Source organism: Salvelinus namaycush, chromosome 2, assembly GCF_016432855.1.
Source record: "Salvelinus namaycush isolate Seneca chromosome 2, SaNama_1.0, whole genome shotgun sequence".
Lineage (NCBI taxonomy): Eukaryota > Metazoa > Chordata > Actinopteri > Salmoniformes > Salmonidae > Salvelinus > Salvelinus namaycush.
This window is the reverse complement of record NC_052308.1, coordinates 45,514,209-45,534,080: the sequence shown is the minus strand read 5'-3', so window position 1 is coordinate 45,534,080 and position 19,872 is coordinate 45,514,209. Positions and strand designations below refer to the sequence as shown.

The following is a 19,872-nucleotide window of genomic DNA, read 5'->3' as shown; positions in this document are numbered from 1 at the left end:
GTACCGGACACGTCGCGTGCGTCGTAAAATAAATTTAGAAATCCATGTTATTCAATTATTGCGCCAACGAGCATCTGCGACGCCAAGGGCTAAAATAGAACTCATTCCTATTTCTGACGCAGATCGCGCTGCAAGTCCTGCCTCTCCCATCTCCTCATTGGTTTATAGAAGCAGGTACCCACGTGCTATCTCCTCATTGGTTATACCCACGTGGGTGATTGAAAGAGGAACTGTTTTGCCGGTCGTCATGGTAATACTATGAAAGTTTAGATGCATCACCATATAAGTTAAACGATGAAAAAGCCTGGAAGGAGGAGAGATGACTAGAAACGATTCGGTTGGCCATTTTATGTGTGGATTAATTGTCGGAGTAGAGGTCCTTGTGCATTTCAGGTAAAATAACAACTCAATGTTTATATCCCAGGACAAATTAGCTAGCAACAGCAAGCTAGCTAAATAGGACAAATTAACGTTAGCTAGCAAGTGCAAGCTAACTAGCTAAATTGCCATACATGTTTAATGCTTTTCGACCTGTCCCCAAATTAATGTCATTGGTTCAGAGTTTGTTTTGATATTTTAACCTGCGTGTCGTGATCGCGTTTGGTGTGGGGGGGCAAAATACATTTATGCACGATAGCGCACGATGGCACACGCGCACAGCCGGTTTGGGTTCCGTGTAAGTTGACTATGCCTTTAAACAGCTTGGAAAATTCCAGAAAATGATGTCATGGCTTTAGAAGCTTCTGACATAATTTGAGTCAATTAGAGGTGTACCTGTGGATGTATTTCAAGGCCTACCTTAAAACAGCGCCTCTTTGCTTGACATCATGGGAAAATCTAAAGAAATCAGCCAAGACCTCAGAAAAAGAATTGTTGACCTCCACAAGTCTGGTTCATCCTTGGGAGCAATTTCCAAACGCCTGAAGGTACCACGTTCATCTGTACAAACAATAGTACGCAAGTATAAACACCATGGGACCATGCAGCCGTCATACCGCTCAGGAAGGAGACACGTTCTGTCTCCTAGAGATTAACGTACTTTGGTGCGAAAAGTGCAAATCAATCCCAGAACAACAGCAAACCACCTTGTGAAGGTGCTGGAGGAAACAGGTACAAAAGTATCTATATCCACAGTAAAACGAGTCCTATTTCGACATAACCTGAAAGGCCGCTCAGCAAGGAAGAAGCCACTGCTCCAAAACCGCCATTAAAAAAAGCCAGACTACGGTTTGCAACTGCAGATGGGGACAAAGATCGTACTTTTTGGAGAAATGTTCTCTGGTCTGATGAAACAAAAATAGAACTGTTTAGCCATAATGACCATCGTTATGTTTGGAGGAAAAAAGGGGGAGGCTTGCAAGCCGAAGAATACCATCCCAACCGTGAAGCATGGGGGTGGCAGCATCATGTTTTGGGGGTGCTTTGCTGCAGGAGGGGCTGGTGCACTTCACAAAATAGATGGCATCATGAGGTAGAAAAATTATGTGGATATATTGAAGCAACATCTCAAGACATCAGTCAGGAAGTTAAAGCTTGACCTCAATCCTCTAGAAAATTTGTGTGCAGAACTGAAAAAGCGTGTGCGAGCAAGGAGGCCTACAAACCTGACTGAATTACACCAGCTCTGTCAGGAGGAATGGGCCAAAATTCACCCAACTTATTGTGGGAAGCATGTGGAAGGCTACCCAAAACGTTTGACCCAAGTTAAACGCAATGCTACCAAATACTAATTGAGTGTATGTAAACTTCTGACCCACTGGGAATGTGATGAAAGAAATAAAAGATGAAATAAATCATTCTCTCTACTATTATTCTGACATTTCACATTCTTAAAATAAAGTGGTGATCCTAACTGACCTAAGACAGGGAATTCTTACTCGGATTAAATGTCAGGAATTGTGAAAAACTGAGTTTAAATGTATTTGGCTAAGGTGTATGTAAACTTCTGACTTCAACTGTATATAAAGACAGACAAATGGTATAAAGAACGAGAATGAGGGAAAAGGGAGGGAGTGAATGCAAGAGAGAGAGGGAGAGTGTCACATGGAGCCTCTAGCTCAAACCGCACCCTTTTACAGAGAGGAGCAAGGGAGGGGGGAGAGAGCGAGCAATGATTATATGCTAAGAATTAAAAGAGAGGGAGGATGAGGAAAGAGCAAGGACGGGAGCGAAGATGAGAGAGAGAAGAAATTAGAGATAATAATGGAGGGAAAAGATATGTGGACCCAAACACAAGCATGGACGTGCTTCTTGCCTTACCCAAAACAGTCTTCAAAGACCTTGTTGTAGCTACTATGAAAACACAAAGGAAAATGTTGCGACGGGACATTAGCCAAGCCTTATGTAAGATTGTGGAAAAACATGGCTACGTGCTTGTGTTTAAACTACGATGTCATATGAGCTTGGATTCAATTGACATACCAACGGTTCAATACTTCCATGTCACAAAACTCAATAGATATTAGAAGTTATCTTCTAAGATGCAGAACCATTATGTAAACTGAGAAGGGCCTGTCTAGCAGGCTGGCTCCCACTAGTGTCCAGAGACAGTGTGACACTTGTTGTAAACTACAGATGTGAACGTTTGAAAGAGAACAAATTCTATTTCATTATAAGGGGGAATCGCAAACTCTGTACCATCGTAGTGTGACACTGCTTCAATGTTACGTTTTCCATTCTATGTACTTGTTACTTTGTATCTGTAAAGAATCAATGTGTTCTGTGTGACAGTTTGTTTAACTGACAACGATCAAATCTACAGTACAATACATGGAATGTCCTCAGTCAACTTTTGTTGACAACGACACATGGAAGATAGAAAGGGACATATAGAATGGGACAGATTAGGCATAACTTGTCTTGGGTGGTCATGTTGCCCTGGGAGGTTTTAAGATGTCGCAACTACAGACTAGGGAACGTTTTAGTTGTTTCATGTAATAATGTCACGTAATATTGATATATCCATGCAGTGTTGTAGAGAAGTGTATTGTTTGTGTAGTGTAAAAAGTTGAAAACTAGACTTTGTTATGATTGATAATTATGCATGTAAATGTTTATTATTAATTTGTTTAATGTAACATGTTTGTTTTGTGTTTTGTGCACACATACTTGATATCGTGTCTATACACGGTGTATACGGGCTGGGCATCAAATGGTGCACGACATGGAATTAAGTGTTTCACAGATGTCTGCACTCCTCCAACCAGATTGGGTCTGTCAAAAAATGTCCTAAAAAGGAAAACCAAACAAACCACTGACCTCTCTGCTTGTTACGTAATCACTCCTCCTGGCATTCTTTTCTCCTCTTGGCATTCAATTATTCAATTGTCTTTATCTTTATCTTCCCTACTGACTAAATCAAGTCCTCCCCACTAGTGTGTGTGTGTGTGTGTGTGTGTGTGCGCATGCATGCGTGTGTGTGGGCGCGACATGCTTACACTGGGGTGGAACAACTCGGGTGGGACCGACTCACTCGGTAACTCTTGGTAACCTTTGGGTGCGTTCTTAAAGCATTGACAGCAGTCATAATCAGGCTGTTGCAGTCGGGGGAGAAACAGAAATTTGCTGTTAGTGGTTGTCTAACAGCAAGGTCTCATAACATGGCAGTGTTAAATATGCTTCCATTGTTTAGAATAGTTTTTTGTTAGAATGTCAAAATAAGTTATTCTCTAACCCCCATATCATTATAAAAACACACTCGCAAACGAAATATCACACTAGTTGGCGAGAAAGGTTTCTTAAATTTCCCGTTCATTTAAGTAGCTTGTAAATGGCGGCAGAACATTTTCTCCGTTTCAGTCACATTCACATGGGTTGAGAAAAACTCCCTGATGATTGGTGGACAATTGTGCCTCTCATTGACTGCGTTCGCGAGCATAACATGATGTGATGCATTGTACGTAAACGGTGACAGACTGACTGATATACGAACAATAATGATTAGTTGTTTAGGATGCAAGTTGATTTGTAGATCAGTCAGTCTGCAGTTTCCGACTGCAATGCAGTTGACCTTAAACACGGACATTATGTAGGTGATGGCTGCAGGGTGCGGTTGATGGGAAAGAACCGCAGAGACAGCAATAATCAAAAACTGCGTGAGGCGGTTGTACGCGTGTACACATGCATATACACACACTCTCATTCAAAACTCACATACTTGGACACACACATACACAAATATGTATATAGCGCCATACATGCACTCAAATGTATTCTGTTGGCCTTGCCGTTATGATTTTTGTTTTCCTTGATGTCTTGATTTTTGCATTGCTGTTTTCTGTTGTCATTGGTCTTTGTCTTTTTTCTCTTTTGTTTACTTTGTTGGTTCTCGGTACATTGGGGGGACGAGGGCATGGGGGTGGTGAATGGAATTATTTTATTTGATCATTATTATTATTTTTGTGGGGGGGGGTCTCGGATGGTTGAGGGGCAGCTCTCGGGGAGCCTTTGGGGGGGGATCTTGAAGGTCTGGTGGCCTGGCGGTTGGGAGCTTGGGCCGGTGGCTGATAGGTCGCTGGTTCGGGCCCCCGCTTTTGGCCTTGTGGGAGATCTGTCGACGTGCCCTAGAGCAGGGTGTTGACCCTGGTTGCTTCTGTAGGTCGCTCTGGATGGGAGTCTGTTAGATGACTGAATGTAATGTAAATGTTTAGCAGCTTTCACTGCAAGTAGATTGTACATTTTAATATTCAATATATATATATATATATATATATATATATATATATATATATATATTTTTTTTTTATACTGCATGACCCTCGATTTTGTGGTTATTGCAAAGTTCATGCAGTCAACATGTAGGCGCAAGTCAGATAACTTTCATCCCAATATGCAACACACATTAACATTTGCTGATCAGCAACTGCACAAAATGTATGCTCTCCAACACATCCCTTATATCTGTAGACAACTGAATGCTTAGCCAAAGCAAGTACCCACCCATCTCAGGGAACTAGACCAATCAGATAACTTGGCCTGCGTCACGGAACAAATCAGTGCAGGTGGGAGGGTTCAGTCTAGAGGTTTTGTTCCTAGGGAGATACTAGTCAAACTGAGTGTGAACCATAGAGATAGTTAGAGGAGGCAACATTGTATTGGTCCAATTATAGCGTCTGTAAGAGCATGGGCAGCACCAGCGAGGCCATCTTCTTCTACTACATCTATAAGTTGGTAAACAAACTAAAGGGTGCATACTGCCACCTGGAGTTTGAACAGGTATAAAGCCAAGGTTGGTGATTTACTGCCACCTGGATGGAATTATGTGATCCTTATGTAACCCATAGGAAGTCTCACCCAGTTGACTACTTCAAAATAGTGAAAGTCCTCAATGGGGCTGCATGCTAAAATGGGTGTGAACTCATACTACAACTGTAGTGTAACAATAGCTTACTGCAATTGCACTACATGGGTCGGTACAAAGCACAGTCAATGAGGGTAAAAACAACATACTTTTGTATATATATTGTATGTGGACATCCCTTCAAATGACTGGATTTGGCTATTTCAGCCACAACCGTTGCCGACAGGTGTATAAAACTGAACACGTAGCCATGCAATCTCCAAAGACAAATATTGGCAGCAGAATGGCCTTAATGAAGAGCTCAGCAACCGTCATAGGATGCCACCTTTCCAACAAGTCAGTTCGTCAAATTTCTGCCCTTCTAGAGCTGTCCCGGACAACTGTAAGTGCTGTTATTGTGAAGTGGAAATGTGTAGGAGCAACAACAGCCCAGCCTCAAAGTGGTAGGCCACACAAGCTCACCGAATGGGACCGCAGAGTGCTGATGCACGTAGCGCGTAAAAATCGTCTGTGCTCGGTTGTAACACTCATTATCGAGTTCCAAACGGCCTCTGGAAGCAACGTCGACACAAGAACTGTTCGTCGGGAGCTTCATGAAATTGGTTTCCATGGCCAAGCAGCCACACACAAACCTAAGATCACCATGCGCAATACCAAGCTTCCGCTGGAGTGGTGTAAAGCTCGCCGCCACTGGAGCAGTAGAAACATTTTCTCTGGAGTGATGAATCCCGCTTCACCGTCTGGCAGTTGAGTATGTTAGGTTCTAGGATAACATTAGTGAACTGACGTTAGCTTCATATCTAGCAAAGTTAGCTCTATGCTGAATGTTGTTGTTTACCTAGCTAGCTAGCTACCAGTATGTTACATTGTAAAGTGCTGCAGCCTATATGGACATTGTTTTGCCTAACATTAAATTAATTACCACTTTCTCCATTTCTACATTCAGTGTGGCATTATAAAAGTGCAGCATGAGTGGGTAGCTATAGCAAGCAGCACAGACGTTCCTCGAGGACAGGCTAACTAACAATGAGTGGCACCGCCTTGCAGAAGTTTCACACGAGGCAAGTGCGTTCACGCTATAAAGGGGAATTTGTCTGTACCGATACTCAAGGGCCGATAGCTGATAGACTAGAAAAGGCCAAAACTATTGACAGACCGATTATCGGACATTCTTTACTTTGGACACACATACTTTGAAACACATGCATAGACAAATACACACATGTACACACACACACGTCCACACATCATGTCAGTGTTCAGAAGTTGCCACAGATGTCAAGTAATTTCTCTCTGATAAGACACAGACATGTAATTGTCATGCAGGTGAATACTCAAAAGACAATTGTCTTCAACATCCCCTTCTGTTGAACTTACTGACATAACAGCCGACTGAATGGCTGCATGAGTGCCAATGACTGTTCTGTGCACTCTCAGATCACATCTACTGTTTTTTGTCTCTGTGCCGTACTGCTATATTTAGCACTGTACATTCTATGGTGGAGTGTTTGCCCTCGCTGCCTGTCCAAGTGGCTGAGTCAAAATATTTTCAACAATCAAATATTCGTGTTGACATGAGGACCAACACAGAGCAGCTCAATGGATGATATCACCTCACCACTGTGTGTGATTGCTCAGGACATTGCTCATTGCTTCCTGTTAAACAGAAACATATTTGGTAACAGCAAATAGGGCTATGTCTCAATAGTCTTAACTCACTTCCTTTCCTCACATCCTTTCCTCCATTATCCAGTTATTTTTCTCTCACCTCTCAGTAGCAATGAGGGAAAGAAGACAAGTGAAGGAGGCAAAAGTTAGCGAGGAAATTAACTTATTTTAGAGTATTGGGACAGAGCCAGGGTTTACCTGAACCATAATAGATGGAAATAGACAGGAGAACAAACGAGTAAACGAATTGCCAAATGCCATGTTGTTCAACGCCCTGGTAAAAAGAACATTCTCAGGTAAGCCCAAATGCCTGGAAACCCTCCAAGATGTGCTTTTATATAACCAGAGCATGAGAGAGCGACTGAGCGTGTCATAATTGGATCAGTAGTCAGGCTCAAGACAAACTGACAGTGGAGTGAGAAATCTGACGGCTGGACTATCTTTCTGATGCACACAGACACACAGTACCGTACATATTCAAAAGGAAAATGGGCAATTCCACGGTAGCGGACCACGTTTTCTCAAAAACTCTTAAATATCTGCTCCGAATGAAGATTTAAAGATGACTGCCGAAAGAATGGGATGTCAGCTATGACATGACACCTTGAGGTTATTTATTATCTTTATTTAACTAGGCAAGTCAGTTAAGAACAAATTCTTATTTTCAATGACGGCCTAGGAACAGTGGGTTAACTGCCTTGTTCAGGGGCAGACCTACCTTGTCAGCTCCGGGATTCAATCTTGCAACCTTTTGGTTACTAGTCCAACGCTCTAACCACTAGGCTACCTGAACAAATATATTTTGGCTATTGAACTATCGTAAGTGAGGTGGATTTACACTCAGTAACAGAATTGCGGTAATGGAATTACATCATGGTTCCCTAATCTGTACTACACAGAAATGCATAATTATGGATATGAAAGTTATTCTCTTCATGGTGATGTATCCTAAATAGGTACACAACTGTAGAAATATGCAATATCCTCCTTTGCATATTTGGGTATTATTCTACACACTGGCTATTATTTTAACGAGCTCCACCACCAAACAAGACCAAATTTGGTCCGAACCAAATCTGAACCAATCATATGTCTCTGTTTCACAAGTTTGGACATCAAAATAGAGACAGTAGAGTAGTAGAGATCAGTAGAGATGAGTAGAGTACAGTACAGCACAGAACATTGGGATCCTTAACGTTAAGAAAATCCCTAACCGAGAAACAACTTTTTTTTTACGTAGATGCAGAAAGTAAAACAGCATAGTGGGTCAATTTCAGCAACAAGTAAGAACGCTGAAGCGCAAGGCTCAACTTTTCTGTTTTGGTGGCACCCAAGCTGTGAACAGTGTGAAGCGAACCCGTGCACATGGACAGATAATGTGTGTTACTGTGTGAGAGTGAAGTGTTGCATCTCGCTCATCTCAATATTAAGGAATACCTAGGATAGGATAAAGTAATCCTTCTAACCCCCCCCCCCCCCTTAAAAGATTTAGATGCACTATTGTAAAGTGGCTGTTCCACTGGATATCATAAGGTGAATGCACCAATTTGTAAGTCGCTCTGGATAAGAGCGTCTGCTAAATGACTTAAATGTAATGTAAATGTAATATCCTAACCTATTCATTGATGAAAGGCTCTGCTTTCCTGAACTTTCCCGAGACATTATAAGCCAAGAAATTGTGAGATACAGCATTCCATTGCATGATATAGCTTCCGATTGCCGATAGATAGGCCTAGTGCACAGTTCTGACTGTCTGCCCGGTGGCCGACCTGCCTATACTCTGCTCCTCCCCGCTCTCTCGGTTTCTCGCTAGCTTGCTATGAAAGATGGAAGTGAATACGGCATCTTAGGAGTCAATTCCAAGAGGAAACTAATCTTGACAGTCAGAAATAGGAGTCAGCGAATCAATTATTTTGGAGTCGACTCTCCACCACTACGTCAAAATGGCAGAGAAAAGCAAGCGAGAGCAGCGAAGTCCTGTATGGCAATACTTTGAGAAGTAAAATGAGAAGGAAATGCAAGCTTTGCAAGGTGGAATTGATGCACAGTAACGGTAGAGAGAGGCACCGTGAGACCCGAACCGTTGCTGGTAGCAGCGCATCTGCATTGTGAATTCACTTGTAATTGTATTTATTTTTCTTAGCGTTTTAACGGAAAACCGATGCAAAACAAATTATGTTTAAATGTTAACATTTTTCCATTTGTCAGATCCCTATTCAGTACAGTAGTACAGTAATGTAGAGTATAGCTCAGTACAGTACTTTATAGTGTACACAACTCTTGTGTGCTCTACTGTGTACTGTACATAACTCTACTCCACTCTATTCTACTCTACAATGCAGTACAGAACTGTCCTGAACTATAACTTTCTTTACCGTACTGTACTTTGCTCGTGAAACATAGATGTATATGATTGGTTACGATTTGGTTCGGGAACCAACCATGGACGTCTATGTTTGGGCCAAATGAAGGCTCGTTTGGACCGGACCAAAACATCTGTGGATGTTCGAAATCAAGGCCAAGAAGGACTTCAACCACTTTTGAATGCCCATGACCGTCCGGTGTCGGTCAGTGCTTAGTCGTGATGGGGCTAGTTACAGTACATGGAAAGAGAGGGGACTCATGGGTAGGTGTCGGTAAGAGCCCAGGAGAGGTGACATTAATTGGGGAGAGTGAGAAGAGAGAGAGGAGTTGTCCAGACTTTTCCACACTCTTGCTTTGACCACCAGACGACAGAAAGAGAAAGCAAACAGTTATGAGCTGAACATAACAGTATGCCAGTAGGAGGAGGACAGTAGCAGTGTAAGGATGGAAAATGGTTGAAAAACATATATATGCCTTAATAAATCAAATAAAAAATAAATATATACACTCTAAGAAAGAGACACCCAATTTGACATGTTCCAATGAACTTCACATGTTGGTGCTCATAGGTCCTTTTACAAGGAAATGACCAAATAGTACAAAAACAAACACACACTTCTGTGTGAATGTGCAGGCAGGCAGACACAGACACTCACGCTTTAGGGTATAACAGACATTTCCAAGTGCTAGAATATAGGTCCCTCCCCTCTTTACAGCTCTGGTCAATACAACAGACATTTCCACACATGACCACACTATGGGCCTTCACTTACCTGGATCTATAATTGGCCTATTCATTTTGTATGAACATGTTCTTATTTTCATTGTGTACAATGTAAAAGCCATGTAAACAAGGCATATGTGTCAATATATTACAAAAAATATAAATACAGTATATGCGGCATATACTGTGAAATATATTTTGGTCATCCCTACACATTGCATGCTCTGTACAGCTTAGAGTTACTATATATAGAGTTGCATGTACGTGGCAATACTGAATGTGTGATTAGGAAATGTATTGGGAAATATAAAATATATGACAGCAGTTTATATTTCAGCACACGGTGCTCTGCTAATTGCATAAGTGTGCAAAAACAAGTGTCAAATGTCACACCTTGATACTCACTAGTCCTTACTACATCCCACTTAACCATTTACTGACACTTGTGTTTGACAGAAACACTACCGTTCAAAAGTTTGGGGTCACTTAGAAATGTCCTTGTTTTCCATGAAAACATACATGAAATTGGTTGCAAAATGAATAGGAAATATAGTCAAGACGTTGACAAGGTTATAAATAATGATTTTTAATTGAAATAAGAATTGTGTCCTTCAAACTTTGCTTTCGTCAAAGAATCCTATTACAGCCTTGCAGACCTTTGGCATTCTAGTTGTCAATTTTTTGAGGTGATTTGAAGGGATTTCACCCCATGCTCCCTGAAGCACCTCCCACAAGTTGGATTGGCACTTCTTACGTACCATACGGTCAAGCTGCTCCCACAACAGCTTAATAGGGTTGCGATCCGGTGACTGTCCTGGCCACTCCATTATAGACAGAATACCAGGTGACTGATTCTTCCCTAAATAGTTCTTGCATAGTTTGGAGCTGTGCTTTTGGTCATTGTCCTGTTGTAGGAGGAAATTGGCTCCAATTAAGCTCCGTCCACAGGGTATGGCATGGCGTTGCAAAATGGAGTGATAGCCTTCCTTCTTCAAGATCCCTTTTACCCTGTACAAATCTCCCACTTTACCACCACCAAAGCACCCCCAGACCATCACATTGCCTCCACTATGCTTGACAGATGGTGTCAAGCACTCCTTCAACATCTTTTCATTTTTTCTGCGTCTCACGAATGTTCTTCTTTGTGATCCAAACACCTCAAACTTAGATTTGTCTGTCCATAACACTTTTTTCCAATCTTCCTCTGTCCAGTGTCTGTGTTCTTTTGCCCATCGTAATCTCTTCTTTTTATTGGCCAGTCTGAGATATGGCTTTTTCTTTGCAACTCTGCCTAGAAGGCCAGCATCCCAGAGTCGCCTCTTCACTGTTGACGTTGAGACTGGTGTTTGCTATTTAATGAAGCTGCCAGTTGAGGACTTCTGAGGCGTCTGTTTCTCAAACTAGACACTCTAATGTACTTGTCCTCTTGCTCAGTTGTGCATCGTGGCCTCCCACTCCTTGTTCTATTCTGGTTAGAGCCAGTTTGCGCTGTCCTGTGAAGGGAGTAGTACACAGCGTTGTATGAGATCTTCAGTTTCTTCAATTTCTCGCATGGAATAGCCTTAATTTCTCAGAACAAGAATAGACTGGCGAGTTTCAGAAGAAAGTTATTTGTTTCTGGCTAATTTGATCCTGTAATCGAACCCACAAATGCTGATGCTCCAGATACTCAACTAGCCTAAAGAAGGCCAGTTTTATTGCTTCTTTAAATCAGAACAACAGTTTTCCGCTGTGCTCACATAATTGTAAAAAGGTTTTCTAATGATTAATTAGCCTTTTAAAATGGTAAACTTGGATTAGCTAACACAACGTGCCATTGGAATGTGATGGTTGCTGATAATGGGCCTCTGTACGCATACGTAGATATTCCATTTCTTTTTAAAAATCTGCCGTTTCCAGCATTAACAATGTCTACACTGTATTTCTGATCAATTTGATGTTATTTTAATGAACAAAAACAATTGCTTTTCTTTCAAAAACATTGTCATTTCTAAGTGACCCCAAACTTTTGAACGGTAGTGTAAAAATTGTATCTTTTATATATTTTTTTATCTTTATTTAACTAGGCAAGTCAGTTAAGAACAAATTCTTATTTTCTATGACGGCTTAGGAACAGTGGGTTAACTGCCTTGTTCAGGGGCAGAACAACAGATTTTTACCTCGTCAGCTCGGGGATTCGATCTTGCAACCTTTTGTCCAACGCCCTAACTACTAGGCTAGGCTACCTGTCGCATCTCAGCAGGAAGTGATCTGGGGAAGCAGATTAACGTGACACCCACCATTGTTGGAATGTGTAGCACAGATACATTTCCCCTTTGGCTGTTTCCTGTGTGTCTGATGAAAGCAGCAGATGATGCTGAGCCGAAATGGCAGAGTGCACAGTCAGTATGTTGACAACGCAGATCTGGGAAAGTAGCCCAAAGCAGAGCCAAAAATCCCCTCAAAACACAACAGAGACAGAGGGATATTAGACTGCAGCCCACTCAGTCACAAGCGCAAAACTGATACTCATGTCATACAAATACTACTAGAACACATGGACAAACATACTATATGCACACACAACTCCTAACTGAGCAACACAACTGTAACTCATCAAAATAAGCATGTGTAAAGTATTATCCAAAATATGCCTGGACTCAATTCACCACCAGAATTACATACACGCCCATTCTATGTTGCACCATGAGACATAAACAAACATTGAGGAACAGATCTTTTTTTTTTTTTATTATTACCTTTTTTTTAACATGATCAGCTCATCAAGGCCTTTTGGTCACAGTGCCTCTTATTTATTGATCGTGCCTTCATTTAACCAGTAAGTCATTGAGAAAACATTCTCTTTTACAATAACGACCTGAGACCTCAACATTTTTGGGGGTCTTTGGGGTCTAGGCTGAATTACCGTCAAATACCTTGTGAATACTGGTTCAGCAGACAAAGGAAAGAAAGGGGGCTCAACAACAATAACAAAAATCAAGAGAAAGGCTTACCAAGAACAGGTGACTGGCGTTTTGACATCAAGCTGACGTCACTCTGAGGAAGACGTCAGCTTGACGTTGAACGCTAGTCACCTGTTCGCATCCTGTACAATGGATTAAAGTGAGCAATAAGAAATTAATCTCTGCCTTTTTTTGTTGAGTGCACCAATTCCTTTTACCTTGAATTAGTTATTTTGGAAGTTTATCTTGGTAGGCCAGTCACACCTTGTGATTACTGCTGATATAAAGAGTTTGATACATATATTTGATTGGTTTATTGTATAATACTCTAACTAACTAACCAACACACACACACACACAAACACCATGCAAATGAATAAACTACAGACACACTGACACAACTGGAAGCAACACACTTTGTTGGGCCATGTGAAGAGCACAGCCCTTCTCTTTGCCTTGGTTTAATATCCTCTGTATTATTACAGTACAGACTGGACTGTACTTCTGTTCCCAGATGTGGACAGACTACCATGACTTTCAATGCTTGAGACACAGACACTCTCACACACCTGGAGGCAACACACAGCTTTCATCTTTGTCTTGGTTCAATATTATACAGGTCTTGGTTCAATATAATACAAGTCTTGGTTCAATATAATACAGGTCTTGGTTCAACATTATACAGGTCTTGCCAACCAGTCTATGGAGGTCTCCACGGCCAGGATCTATAGGGCCAATGTGTCTACTCTGGACACTAGCAGCAGACATTTCTGAACTCCTAACCAACGGGCCTTTACATCCATGAATGTGTATCAATACTTTTTCACTATTTATGAGGCTATATGATGTATTGTTCAGTAGATTTACTATGTAATATTAATGTATTTGTTTTTAATCTCATGATCTATTTTACATGCTATAAGATTGCTGGGGGTATTTTAAAATATATCTATATATTTATTATACAGGTCTTGGTTCAATATAATACAGAATGTGCTGTATTTCTGTTCCCAGACGTTGACCGAGCAGCTCTCACATTCCACCACTCCTCCTCCCTCCTCGACCAGAGAACAACGTCTGACTTGGATTAATGCCAGCAAAACTTTTCCTCCTGACTTGCATTCCCTTATAAGCCCTACACTAAACATACAACACAATACACACACACATTAAAGAGCTCTGATTCACAAATACAGACACACAGCCGCACACTTTCTCACTGACACAAACTTTCCTTCATGTGGACAACACACAACTCTAAGACTCAAACAGACACACACACTTCTCTCTAACCTGTGAGCAGAGTTACATTATAAAAGCTCACCTGTTCCACGGCCACATCCTGTAAGGCCTGATTGTCCCGAGGAGCTCGGATCCAGCTTAGTAACTGGCCCATTTTCACCTCAATCTGTTGTGAATGTGTGTGTGAGTGTATGTGTTTGACTCTGTTCCTATTCTGTGAACTGCAGCATGTTCCCCAGTTGCACACAGGGAAGGGGCGGGAACAGGAAGAAAGGGGGAGTGAAGGGAGCACAGCAGGGGCAGGGTTAAGGGGAAGGGGAAGGAACAGGGAGAAAGGGGGAGGAGGGAAGGGAGCACAGCAGGGGCAGGGTTAAAGGGAAGGGCAAGGAACAGGGTTTGAGGGAAAGGGCAGGCCGAAAGGAAAAACTATATTAAGGCCAATACGATTTGAAATAATTGAAAGGTTTGATTCCAAAACGCAATAAACTTACATTTTTCACATTTGTATTAATTCATCTGAAATTAATGGTCATGGGTCCCTTTCTATGTGTTTGTATGTATTATGGCTTTTCTTAAACTTTTAAAACATTTACTTTAGATGTACTTTAGAATGTGTTTCATACCACAATATGCTATTTTCAGAGCCATATGTTGAGAAAGTTGGGACATTGAGGTTTCTGCATTATGATGCATTTACATGACACTACAACATTCTATGACAGCCATGTTAGCTCACATTAACACACGGTGTGTTCGTCATTTCACTCCGTAGTGCCAGTGTGCGCTCAGAGTGCACTCTGGGTGTTAGTAAATTCAGAGTGTGATCAGATAGTCCGTTCATAAATTCAAAGCGTTTCATTCTCGGAGCGTTCACTGGACACTCCCGCCAACGAGTATGGTTGATCCGAGCGTTCTGACCTCACAACGGCAGTCAAGCACTTTTTCCTCGCCCCAGCAAAGATGGATAGACTGTTTTCATGTTATCTAGAGCGTTGGTGACTGTAACTGTGCTGCTGGCAACAATTGAATGACGTTTTCTTGCCGACGTTTACTGACAGCGGTCATATTCAACGTCTGAGAATATTTAAAAATATATATATTTTACTGAATGTGTAGAATTAGAACATAAAAAAACATAGAAGTTGGCCCAACTCTCTAAATATATGTCTCTTGCTATATCCACTGTCCAGATGCATGGAAAGTTACATATGGTTTTTGCCTCTGCCGCCAAAAAAAGAGTCATTTAGCGAATAATTTCCATTATATTTGTCTGTTCACTTTTAAGTTAGGTTTGTCTAAATATTTTTTCCAGACTTAGGAACTATTAATTTAGGTTAACCTTTGGCTTAGTCAGCCAGATGCGGTGATAGACAGCTGTCACGCTGGCCACCTAGCATTATGTTAGCTTTGAGCTCTAGAGTGTCGTGGACCTTTTGATTATTATGGATTCCTTCGACAGTTTGGAGCCTGTGATATCTGTTCCTGTTGGCTGAAAGAGGAAACTTTCTAAAGCTCATGAAAAGGAGAGAGTCAAGATCCAGCGATGGGAAACCCTGCAAACATACGGAGGCTGCAAACAGCGAGCTGTATCACTCCGATAATAAGAATCAATCCATCCTTGACTGGCAAATTAATTGCGACAGACTTCCAATGTCCTTATTATTCCTTAATAAAAAAAAAGCTTCCCTTGATTTATACTAACGAAAAAAACTGTAAAACCCCTATAACATTTTTCCAAAAGTTTCTTACATGTCCAAAAAGAAAACACGCATTGTATAGGCTACACTGTTCACCCTCAGGATACAATAAATCGGCTTTGTGATAGGCTATTTGCACAATATAGTTAAAACAAATTGATTATTTTAATATCGATACTTTATTACATGTAACTGTTTAAAAACCCAATTGGGAGACGTTTTCTACTGGGGTTCTGTTTGGGGTGGATATAGGACGTTTTGCCACAAATGAACATGATTATTTGTCTCTGTCACGACTTCCTCTGAAGTCGGTCCCTCTCCTTGTTCGGGCGACGTTCGGCGGTCGACGTCACCGGTCTTCTAGCCATCGCCGATCCACCTTTCATTTTCCTTTTGTTTTGTCTTGTCTTCCCACACACCTGGTTTCAATTCCATCAATTACATGTTGTGTATTTAACCCTCTGTTCCCCCCCATGTCCTTGTCCGGTATTGTTTATTGTAAGTGCTTGTGCACGTTATGTCTGGTGTTGTCACGCCCTGACCGTAGATTGCTTTGTATGTTTCTATTTTTAGTTTGGTCAGGGTTTGATGTGGGTGGGTATTCTATGTTGTAGGTCTAGGTTTTCTATTTCTATGTGTTTGGCCTGGTATGGTTCTCAATCAGAGGCAGCTGTCTATCGTTGTCTCTGATTGAGAGCCATACTTAGGTAGCCTGTTTCCCCACTTTTGTTTGTGGGTGGCTATTTTCTGGTTAGTGTTTGTTGCACCTGTCAGAACTGTTCGTTGGTCGTTTTGTTGTTTTTGTTCGTGTATTCATTTTTGATTAAAAGTATTATGGATACGTACCACGCTGCACTTTGGTCCTCCTCTCCTTCTCCTGACGACAATCGTTACAGGTGTGCGTCGGGTTTTGTACACATTTATTGATTGTTTGGGTTTTCGGTGGGTTTTTATTATTAAACTGCGCCGTTGGAAACACAGTTTCACAGTACGCACCCCTTACAGAATACCGGACCAAACATATGGAGTCAGCAGGAGCAGGTACCCCGGGTATAGGGGTGGAGGAGCGCGTCCGGGAGCACGCAGCAATGCTCCACCATCTTGGCACCACCATGGACCACGTTGTCCAGACAATGTACCGCTGGGAGAGACAGGAAGTTCTCCCAGCGTCTCCACCAGCACCACCAGGTTCTCCAATATGCGCCCCTCCTTCTCCTGGTCCCAGTGGGATTTGTCTCTCCCTTCCCCAGGAATACAATGGGAATGCTGCGAACTGCCAGGGGTTCCTCTTGCAGCTGGACTTATACCTGGCAACCGCCCACCCGGCTCCTTCAGGCCGTGAGAGGGTGTCCGCCCTCGTCTCGTGCCTCACCGGGAAAGCCCTGGAGTGGGCCAACACCGTGTGGAGAGAGGGAGATGCGGCGTTGGACCAGTTTGAGGAGTTGAACACCTATTCCATCTGAGGCAGGGGACGAGGAGCGCCCAGGAGTTCGCCCTGAAGTTTCGGACCCTGGCTGCCGGCGCAAGATGGAACGACAGGGCCCTGATCGACCATTATCGCTGCAGTCTGCACGAGGACGTCCGTCGGGAGTTGGCCTGCAGAGACACCACCCTCACGTTCGACCAGCTGGTGGACCTGTCCATCCAGCTGGATAACCTGCTGGCTGCCCGCGGACGTTCAGATCGGGGTCTGTTGGTTCCATCCCCCCACACCCCCTCTCTGATACCCATGGAGCTGGGAGGGGCGGTGCGCAGGGAGACCGGAAGGGGTTCCAGCTTGTGCACCATCTGTGGCCGCAGAGGTCACACTGCTGGTCAGTGCCGGGTTGGCTCCTCTGGGTATCGAGGCAGCAGGCAGGGTGCTCTGGCGTCACCCCAGGTGAGCCGGCACCATTCTCACCCAGAGCCTTCTGTCGCACATATGTTCGTGTATGTCACTTTTTCGGAGTTTTCCCCGCATTCCCAGCATTAGGCGCTCGATTAGGCGCTCGTCGATTCAGGTGTTCGCCCATAGTTTAGGGATCCCCATTGTTCCCGTGGCTGTGCCTTTCCCCGTTCACGCCTCAGATAGTCGACCATTAGGGTCAGGGTTGATCAGGGAGGCCACCGCTCCTCTGGGCATGGTGATGCAGGGGGGGTCACAAGGAGAGAATTAGTCTCTTCCTTATTGACTCTCCTGCGTTTCCCGTGGTGCTAGGCCTACCCTGGTTAGTTTCTTGGCCACAGAGGCCACTCTCACGGGGTCGTCACGAGAGTGCTCGGGGAGGTGTTTAGGGATTTCCGTTGGTGCTACTACGGTGGAGAGTCCAGACCAGGTCTCCACCGTGCGCATTTCCCCTGAATATGCCGATTTGGCTTTCGCCTTCTCCAAAAAGAAGGCGACTCAATTACCACCCCATCGACGGGGCAATTGTGCGATAAATCTCCTGGTAGATGCTGCACTTCCCAGGAGTCACGTGTATCCCCTCTCACAGGCGGAGACGGAGGCTATGGAAACATATGTCTCAGAATTCCTGCGTCAGGGATACATTCGGTCATCCACTTCACCCGCCTCCACGAGTTTCTTTTTTGTGAAGAAGAAGCAGGGAGGTCTGCGCCCGTGTATTGACTATCGGGGTCTGTACCAGATCACTGTGAGGTATAGTTACCCGCTACCGCTCATAGCCACAGCGATTGAGTCAATGCATGGGGCGCGCTTCTTCACCAAACTAGATCTCAGGAGCGCTTACAACCTGGTGCGTATCCGGGAGGGAGACGAGTGGAAGGCGGCTTTCAGTACCACCTCAGGGCACTATGAGTACCTCGTCATGCTGTACGGGTTGATGAATGCGCCATCAGTCTTCCAGGCCTTTGTAGATGAGATTTTCAGGGACCTGCACAGGCAGGGTGTAGTGGTGTATATTGATGACATTCTGATATACTCCGCTACATGCGCCGAGCATGTGTCCCTGGTGCGCAGGGTGCTTGGTCGCCTGTTGGAGCATGACCTGTACGTCAAGGCTGAGAAGTGCCTGTTCTTCCAGCAGTCCGTCTCCTTCCTAGGGTACCGCATTTCCACCTCAGGGGTGGAGACGGAGAGTGACCGCATTTCAGCCGTGCGTAATTGGCCGACTCCCACCACGGTAAAGGAGGTGCAGCGGGTCTTAGGGTTTGCCAACTACTACCAGAGGTTTATCCGGGGTTTTGGTCAGGTAGCGGCTCCCATTACCTCACTGCTGAAGGGGGGCCCGGTGCGTTTGCAGTGGTCGGCTGAGGCGGACAGGGCTTTTGGTCACCTGAGGGCTCTGTTTACCTCGGCTCCCGTGCTGGCCCATCCGGATCCCTCTTTGGCGTTCATAGTGGAGGTGGACGTTTCCGAGGCTGGGATAGGAGCTGTGCTCTCTCAGTGCTCGGGTACGCCACCGAAGCTCCGCCCCTGTGCCTTCTTCTCAAAGAATCTCAGCCCGGCGGAGCGAAACTATGATGTGGGGGACCGGGAGCTGTTGGCTGTCATCAAGGCTTTGAAGGCATGGAGACATTGGCTTGAGGGGGCTAAACACCCTTTCCTCATCTGGACTGACCACCGTAATCTGGAGTACATCCGGGCAGCGAGGAGATTGAACCCTCGCCAGGTAAGGTGGACCATGTTTTTCACCCGTTTTCTGTTTACCCTTTCCTACAGACCAGGCTCCCAGAACGTGAAAGCAGACGCATTGTCCAGGCTGTATGACACAGAGGAGCGGCCCATGGATCCCACTCCCATACTCCCCGCCTCCTGCCTGGTGGCGCCGGTAGTGTGGGAGCTGGACGCGGACATTGAGAAGGCGTTATGTGCATAGCCCGCTCCCGTCCAGTGTCCCGCTGGGCGTCTGTACGTCCCGTCTGCTGTTCGTGACCGGTTGATCTATTGGGCCCACACGTCACCCTCCTCTGGTCATCCTGGGATCGGTCAGACAG

The 19,872-nt window shown here is 43.9% G+C and overlaps 1 protein-coding gene across 16 annotated transcripts in view; it reads right to left on the bottom strand.

Annotated features, from left to right (window-relative positions):
- Window positions 1-19,872, bottom strand: part of LOC120063958 (calpastatin-like) — a 72,689-nt gene that overhangs the window by 35,407 nt on the left and 17,410 nt on the right. For 10 of the 16 annotated variants that reach the window (XM_039014271.1, XM_039014305.1, XM_039014324.1 and 7 more), the window contains exons 1-2: window positions 14,322-14,472; window positions 3,438-3,533 (exon numbers count right to left, since the gene is read on the bottom strand). The exons of 2 other annotated variants lie outside the window; for them this stretch is intronic. In XM_039014271.1, coding sequence (XP_038870199.1) covers window positions 3,438-3,533; window positions 14,322-14,393 — 168 coding nt within the window. In that variant the 5' untranslated portion in view covers window positions 14,394-14,472. Of the gene's footprint in view, window positions 1-3,437; window positions 3,534-14,321; window positions 14,474-19,872 lie in introns of those variants that run through there. 4 more of the 16 variants (XM_039014381.1, XM_039014388.1, XM_039014292.1 and 1 more) reach the window with 3 other exon arrangements.